This window comes from Hirundo rustica, chromosome Z (genome assembly GCF_015227805.2).
Source record: "Hirundo rustica isolate bHirRus1 chromosome Z, bHirRus1.pri.v3, whole genome shotgun sequence".
In the NCBI taxonomy this organism is placed as follows: Eukaryota; Metazoa; Chordata; class Aves; order Passeriformes; family Hirundinidae; genus Hirundo; species Hirundo rustica.
In genome coordinates, this window is record NC_053488.1 from 27,918,682 (window position 1) to 27,927,305 (window position 8,624).

The following is an 8,624-nucleotide window of genomic DNA, read 5'->3' on the forward strand; positions in this document are numbered from 1 at the left end:
AGATAAATATTTCCCAAACTCCCAGGACTGATAATTTGCAGCAATTCCCCACTGCATGTTTTAAATATTCAGAAATTACCTGCACTCTAACCTCTTCCCAAACTGAAATAAAAAGCTCAGACCAGTTTCCCTCTGCCTCATCTCTACTTCTTCAATACAATAAAAATAAAATAAATAACATTCTTTTTATTCTTACAATAAATAACATTCCTGTTAATCTTTTATGCAATCAGGAAACATTCCTTAAAAACAGCACTTTGAAAACTCACCTGGAAAAGCATCCCTGGGTTTCCTAAATTAGTAGAATAAGAACTTGAAATTGGTATAAAGACACAAATAATTCTGTACACACAATAAATATATAGTGGATTGGGATGAAATAAACCAAGTAGCAATCTTAGACAACTTCTATGATGACCTTAGAGGATGCAAGAGTGACGCCAAAATTGCTTTTGGTACAGAAAATGATCACTGAAAACCCTGGAATCCAGTGAGGTTCAGTGTTACTCCCCAAGAAAAAGAAAATAATTCGGATGTGTTAAATTCCTCAACTCTGATGAACTGCAGTCACAGAAACAGTAAAATCTACCCTATGCACAGGTGTTCATCTTTGGACAGTTTTAAAGATGTGTGGGGCTATAAACAGCATCAGAACAGTTTCATTCACTCCCACTGTAACGCTGACCTCCAAAGGCAAGCTACCACAGAAGAAGTCTTGGGGGAAAGCTTCCCTGATGCCTGCCCTGAAGAGCTCCATAAACCCCTCTGGTTTGCAGACAAAAATGTTACAGAGTAGCATGCACACTCCGGAAGTAAGAAAAACCACAGTTACAAGTTACTGCAAGTGGATGACCCTAACACTCCCTTTGAGCTACGAAGCTGCTCCTGAGCACGACTGGAGCTCCCCTGCAGCAGCTGCCACTCTGACAGCACGAATGACATCAATGGAAACTGTCAGGTGGCAGCAGGCCAGATGTGACATCACTGCTACAGTCACTCCACCACGTGTATCCCACGTCTGCTTGGAGTGCTGTGGTACAAACTTCACCTGACACCACAGACAGAACTGGGTGTACACAGCTCATCCTTTCTGAACCCAGAAGAAATCACCAACACATATCCCACTGCCCTGAACACGTCAGAGGTTAAAATCAAACAACGACATTCTGAAGTACAGGGGGTCAGTGGAGAGACAGAAAGCAAAGGCAATAATCTCTGGACATCAAACTGTTAGAGCCAGAGGAAGTCCAGAGGAAGCAAAGTTGGTAAGAAGACTGAAGCACCTTCCCTATGAAGACAGACAAAGAAAGTTGGGGCTGCTCAGCCTGGAGGAGTCCAGAGACCTCACAGCACTTTTCAGTATCTAGAAGGGGCCTATAGGGAAGCTGGACTGGGATTATCCATCAGAAACTGTAGTGACAGGACAAGGACAAAAGGGATTAAACTGGAAGAAGGGGAAATTTAGGTCAGATATTAGGAGAAAGAAATGTTTATTCTGAGTATGGTGAGAGAGTGGCACAGGTTGCCCAGGAAGGTTGCCCCACTCCTGGCAGTGCTCAAAGCCAGGTTGGATAAGACCTTGAACAACCCGATCCAGTGAGAGGCGTCCCTGTCCATGGAAGGCAGGGTTGGGATTATATTATTTTTAAGGCGTCCTCCCACCCTTAACATTCTGTGATTCTTTTACAACAAAACAGCTTAACTACGATAAACCTGGCAGCAAGTAAAGTTAATTTCCGAATAGTTTAGGTTCAAAAGTAGCTTCAGTAACAGCACCTGCACAGTTTTCTGTTGTTCCTTGAAAGTCCATAATCTCCCCTTCACATTTTGGCAGTCTGTTGCCATGGCCTGCAGCTCTGCCTCAGCCAGCAGCAGCTGCTTCCTGCAGCGCATGTAGTTCAGGAGCAGCTCATAGAACTCATGCCTGTCCTGGTGAGCCACACTCTCAAATTCCTCGGCATAGGAGTCAACATTCTCCAGCCACGAACAGGGCTCAAAGATTTTCAGCTGCTCCCTGGTGAATGGCACCAGCTCTGGCTCGGAGGGGAGCTCCGGGTACAGCCTCTCGTGGTGCAGGAGGGGCTTTACTGCCATGATGGTGGGTTTCTCATAGGACAGCTCCAAGGACAGGTCTGGATAAACCGGGCGCAGTACACGCGACTTGGACTTGTCAGAGCACTGTGAGGTGCTGAGAGGAAGCTTCCCTGAAGAGCAGGCAAGAGGATCTCTAAACTCTTGTCGGTTTTCAGCTCTTCTGCCCTGTACAAAGCCCATCACTAACAGAGGCAGAGCAGCACTTGACTGAAAGGTAGTACTCGACAAATCAGAATTTCCAGATCCACTAGCAACCCCCTCCACAGAGCTCTGAGGTTTGTCCAACTTGTTCTTCTCAATATCCCCCATATGTTCCTCCTGGGAAGGATCACCTTTGACTTCTTCTGCATCTTTGGGAGGCTCCACAGTCACTTCCAGAGCCCCTTCATTTGCTAAAGAAGAATGACTTTGGGGGATATCAGACACATCATTTATAGTTTTCGTATTGTCTACTTCATCTCTGAGCTGAATTTCTGTAAATTCTCCAGTATGTTCCACTGGCACTCTCCTGGCTTGAGAAGACCCTTCTGCTGCAGGAGGCAGGAAAACATCATCAGGTTCTTGTACCTGGGGCTCCTCACTACTTCTTTTCTTTTTTTCCTAAGAAAACAAAAAATTAACAGTGTCACTGTCAAGTGAACCTCTCCATCTTGCATCCCAAATCCCACCAACAGCAAAAGTAGTATTTGTCAGCATGCCTCCAAAAGCCCTTTTAAAGACAGTAATTTTTACAAAACTAAAGGTAAAAACAAATATACCAAACTAATCTTTAGCTGCCCTATGAAGACTGTCTACCAGTGTGTGTTTTCTTGGTCAGCTCTTGCACAAGGCTTCAACATTTCTAGGTAAAAATCTATAAATATCACAGGACAGACTGTTTCATTAACACAGAAAATAATCAACATAACAGGACCCTGAGACCTAAGAAGAGTTACTCAATTTCACCATATTGACAAAAAAAAAAAAAAAATTACTCTGTGATCCAGATCCATCTTAAACTTTACAGAATATGTTAGTGACTGGAAAAATATTTTCAAAATAGTAATTTCAAAACAAAGCAAGTCTGGAATGTAACCCTTAGCTACATTCTAAAACCATGGTAACATCTGAACAATTACTGAAATACCTGTTTTCAGCAGGCAATACACACTGGAGATGTAGACAAACTTAATAGTGCCATTAAAACAGTAAATCAATTTAAAATTACAATTAGTTTGAGGGTCAATAATTCCCACAAACCTAATCTAAGGTGTAGATTAGCTTCCTTCAAAAAGGACACATAGGAAATGAACTAAGATCTTGATAACCTGTAAATCATTTGCCAACTTGTAAAATAAAAAACTGGCAAAGTGCTTGGCCAGTTGGTAAATTGTGTAGACCTAGCACTTTATTAAGAGCAAAACTGAGGAGTTAGGTCACAGTGCTCCAGTTTTGGATGACTCAGATAACGTAACAATGAACACAGGTGAAATGAGTACCAGCTTTTAATATGGGGAAATAATAATAGGGAAATGACAACAGCTCTTCAAATTCGCTCACAGTATCATATATATCTTTACTAAACATCTGAATGCTTTTGCCTTAAGAGAAAGCATAGATGAAACAGCTCAAATCAAGGGACTAGCTCACCTTAATCTCAAGACTAATTTTACTCTGAATATATGGCTGCAAGTCCTTTACAAGAAAAAGTAATTACTCTGGGTTTGCTTTCATACTGGTTTCTGGTGTATTAAAACCTGTAAACACTTCTGATCACAAAACAACTCTGACTCACTAGCTGAAGCTCCAGGTGAGAGGCTAAAAATACAGCAGTGCAATTCTTTAAGATGAGACTTGTCATAATAAGCATCTCCTGAAAATTACCTCAAAGTCAATAATTTCCACAGGATACTGTATCACCAAATCATATTTATATAATGTATTGATCCATACACTTCACAAACACATGCTGGTCCTCTACGCTCTACAATCTCAACATTTACTCTTGCAGTCTTTGTACAGAATAAACTCCCTTTATTCTCAGTATCAGCCTGCATCCTTCCTAGACACAGCTGTTTTTAAAAGTTATGATGTGCTTTTCAGGTCTCACTTTCCTAGGCAAAAAAAAAAAAAAAAAAAAAAAAAGGCGCATAATCATTAAAAGCGATTTTTATCTAAAAAAGAATGAGAGAAATCAAGTTTTAAACTAACACGGAGGAAAATTCTGCTTAAGCCACTTTATCAAGAATCCCAGAATGGTTTTGGTTGGAAAGGACATTAAAGATCATCTCATTCCAATCCCTTCCATAGGCAGGGACACCTTCCACTAAACCTGGCTGCTCCAAGCCCTATCCAACCTGGCCGGGAACATTCCCTGGGATAGGAAAATGGCACCTGCTCATTAGCCTTGCCCCATGCCTGACCACTCTCTTCTCCTTGCACATCATCAATGATCCTCAAATTCCAAGGACACTTCAAACTTCTCAGGAAATATCTCTGGAATAACCCTGATGTCTTTTTGAGGCTGCCTAAAAACAGAGGACACAAAAAATTAAGAGAATAAAAAGCAGGTATATTTATTGAAGAGCCTTCAGGTACATTTGGGGCAGACAAAGCTACCCAGGGGCTACACCCAAATGGGTTTTCATATTTTTGTTTACAATACTCAGGACCTGAGACAGTGAGGTGTCCTTGATTCCCAGGCCTAGAGAGGAATTGTTTTGTCTGACCAAAATGGGAAAGCAGCAGCTAACACTGTATAAGGAGTTTAGAGTTATACTAAAAACTGAAGAATTAGAAACGTATGAAAAATATAAAAGCTAAAATCCTAAGGCATCAACCTGAGTGCCATACACAGAAACAAGCAGACACAGGGGGGCTTCTTCACCATTTCCAGGTGCACTGGTTTTGCCACCTCGCTGTGTTTGAATCAGTCCAGTGCTGCAAACATTTAACTTTGGGGCTACTATTGTCAGAAAGCCCTGGGCTCCATGCCACCACTTGGCAGCTCTGCAGCTGAACCAGCCTTTCTTTCAGCTCACAAGAATTCCAGCTTTTCAAAGGATTACAGCTTTTTCTGAGCCATGGGAATGGAAAAGTCCTTAATGTGACTGACCCACAAACCGCATCCTCAGGCACTCCCAGTTATTAACAGAGGTGAGCACAGTAATAGCAACAGAAATACCAGAAATGGGTCATGTGCAGAACTGGAGAATTCAGGGTTCTCACATGTGACACCTCCAGTGAATTGTTTCACAGTGAATTTCACCTGGAAGGGATGGCTAAAGACTAGAGTCACCACACACGTGTCCTAGCAGTGTCATCCATGACTCACCACCTTCCTGCAGGGAACCAATTCTCTTAGGCAGCAGTTTGAAGGTTTGATTGCCTTGCACATGCCAGGGGGCTGAATCAAAACCAAAACAATGACACAGTAACTCTTTCAGGGTTGTTTTTCCCTTCAATCTTTACTTGCCCTCCATTCTGGAACACACCCACACTTGATACTTAGATTTAACCCTGTTTTTACAGACCACTGGTCAATTAATTCAATATTTTCAAAGAGTGATGACAGTCATGACTTCAATGTCCTTGCTCTATATGGTTGTCCATAGGGACAAGAAGAAAGAGGTTAAGAAACCAAGGAAAACATTTCTACTTCGTGAGGTATTTCGGATCATTCCCACAAATATTCTGTGTAAAGAAAACAAAGCCCTCAGAAAACTGTCTGTACTAATATCATGAACAAGGAACACACTCAAAACAGGACAAAAACCTTGGAAGTGTGATACTTTAAAACTGCACCAACTTATGAAGAAGAAGCACTATCTTGTGTTACACAGGGCATCACGTTCTCAGCATTTCAAAGCCAAACACAGACAAGATGAAGTATCACAGAATCACTGAATGACTTGGGTTAGATGAGAATTTAAAGAACATCTCGTTCCACCCTCTGCCATAGGCAGGGACACCTTCCACTAGCCTAGGTTGCTCCAAACCCCGTCCAGCCTGGTCTTGGACATTCCCAGGGGTCCAGAGGCAGCCACAGCTGCTCTGGGCACCTTGTGTCAGGGCATCACCACCCTCACAGCCAGGAATTCCTTCCCAATATCCCATCTGTCCCAGCTCTCCGGCAGTGGGAAGCCATTCCCCGTGTCCTGTCCCTCCATGCCTTGTCCCAAGTGCCTCTCCAGCTCTGCTGGAGCCCCTTTAGGCACTGACAGGGGCTCTGAGGTCTCCCTGGAGCCTTCTCTTGTGCAGGTGAACACCCCCAGCTCTGTCTGTAGGACTGTCTCCCCACATCACACTAAAACACTGTAAACGCAGGTAATTTCCACTACTGCACACTCCCTCAGCTTTCCCACAGGACCTCTGAGGAGGCAGTAGGACAACATAATAAAAACCTTGTTTACATCCTGCTACAGCAGAAGGCCTATCACAACCTTCACCCGCCCGGCAAACACGACAAATCCATGAATACGGAGTGCAGAACAGCAGGAAGCAGCAGGAATCTTTTTACGAAGCAAAAAAAAAAGATCCACAACAACATCATCCACACACGCTGCCCCACTCTCCACCCTCCACCATTAGAGGCCGCACAAACACGGATGTAAACACGGATGTAAACAGGGATGTAAACACGGCCTGGCACGGCCACCCTCACACGCGGGACCTTCCCTCGCCCCCACCGCCCGACAGGGACGCCCCTCGCCCCCCTCGCTGCCGCGTTACCTTGGGGCGGGTGCGGGCGCGGCGCGGGGGGCGCACGGCCTCGGCCATGGCCCCGCTGCCCGCGCTGAGGCGGCGCCGGCCGGGCAGGGACGGGCGGCGGGACACGCCCCCGCGGCACCGGCCAATCGCAGGCGGAGGTGGGCGGTGGGACACGCCGTGACCGGCACCGGCCAATCACAGGGCGCGGCTAGGGTGGGGGCGGGGCCGAGGCCGTGTGGGCGGGGCGAGGTGGGGGGCCGAGGGAGGGGCGGGGCCAGAGGAAGCCGAGGGTGACCGTGGGGACGGACAGACACTTCATGGGGACAGACACTCCATAGGGACACACAGGCACTCCGTAGGGACACACAGTGTCCATGGGACACACAGGCACTCTGTAGGGACGGACAGACACTTCATGGGGACAGACAGACACTTCATGGGGACAGACACTCCATAGGGACACACAGGCACTCCGTAGGGACACACAGTGTCCATGGGACACACAGGCACTCTGTAGGGACAGACAGACACTTCATGGGGACAGACACTCCACAGGAACACACAGGCACTCCGTAGGGACACACAGTGTCCATGGGACACACAGGCACTCTGTAGGGACACACAGTGTCCATGGGACACACAGGCACTCTGTAGGGACAGACAGACACTTCATAAAGACACACAGACCATCCCTGACGACACACAGTATCCATCAGGACACTTAGACTGTACATAAGGAGCTATAGACACTCCATAGGGACACACAGAGCATGCAGGGGGACACACAAAACAATCATATGGACCCACACAAAACATCCATATGGACCCACAAAACATCCATGGGGACCTAAGGGAGCATTCACAGGGACACACAGATTGTGCCTGGGGACTCCACAGACCATCCCTAAGTGAGTGGGATCTGCTGTAGGGATGTAGAAACAGCCATAGGGACCCACAGATTGTCCATAGGGACTGACACTCCATGGATGACCAACGTCCTCTATAGGGACCCCGAGACCATCCATAGGGACAAACAGACTGCTGTTGGGACCCACAGACTGCCAAGAGGGACTCACAGATAGTTTACAGTGAACCAGAGGCTCCTATAAGGACTCAAAGGCTGTCCATAGGGCCAGCCCAAGCTTCTGCCACAGGGAATGTGGGATGAGAAGCCAAGCCCTCACTAGCAAGGATGGGGAGTGTGAGGTCACTTCTGTCTGCCCCAGGGCCTGAGACACTCCCAGCACAGCAGGAATGCTGGCTCAGCCCCAGACCAGCAAGTGCTGTTCCAAAAAGCCCTCTCCTGGCACCCAGCCATTCCTAGGGAGCTGCTGCCGGAGCAGGGCCCAAGCCCCACTGGGAGCAGGAGGGTTTTCTCCCAGTGCCCAGGAGGATGAGCCCCACCCCCAGAGCTCAGTGGCACTTTGCAGAACACATCATACTACAGTTAATGGCCTTGAAGAAGCGCTGTTGTCTCCACAGTACCTTGTACTTAAGGCTTGAGAAGTCTTTGTGTTACTAGTGTAACCTGGAATTTGTTTTATCTATGGGAAAAGTAAACTGTACTAGGGTGTAGGGGGAAACTTTCCCCAGCATTCCAAGTTTGGTATTACTTCTGTGCTCTTAGTAAATGTGCAGGCCAAGTTTTAGCCTCACTGGGGACGTCTACATCCAGAAAAGCCAAGCAGCAACTATTGTGCTCAGTCAGTGGAAAAATCCCAGAAAAGAAACCATGCATGTTTTTGCAGAGCAGACACTCTTCCAGGGCAATCAGCCCTGCGTTGTCTGCAGCTCATGGCTAATCATAAGCACTTCTCATGCCATTCTCTTCTGGGGTGTTT

At 46.3% G+C, this 8,624-nt stretch overlaps 1 protein-coding gene across 6 annotated transcripts in view; it reads right to left on the bottom strand.

Annotated features, from left to right (window-relative positions):
- The window catches only part of EPG5 (ectopic P-granules 5 autophagy tethering factor), a 56,056-nt gene extending 49,186 nt beyond the window's left edge, over window positions 1–6,870 (bottom strand). For all 6 annotated transcript variants that reach the window (XM_040089821.1, XM_058424063.1, XM_040089819.1 and 3 more), the window contains exons 1-2: window positions 6,805–6,870; window positions 1,777–2,694 (exon numbers count right to left, since the gene is read on the bottom strand). In XM_040089821.1, coding sequence (XP_039945755.1) covers window positions 1,777–2,694; window positions 6,805–6,852 — 966 coding nt within the window. In that variant the 5' untranslated portion in view covers window positions 6,853–6,870. The remainder of the gene's footprint in view (window positions 1–1,776; window positions 2,695–6,804) is intronic.
- Window positions 6,871–8,624: the final 1,754 nt, after the last annotated feature.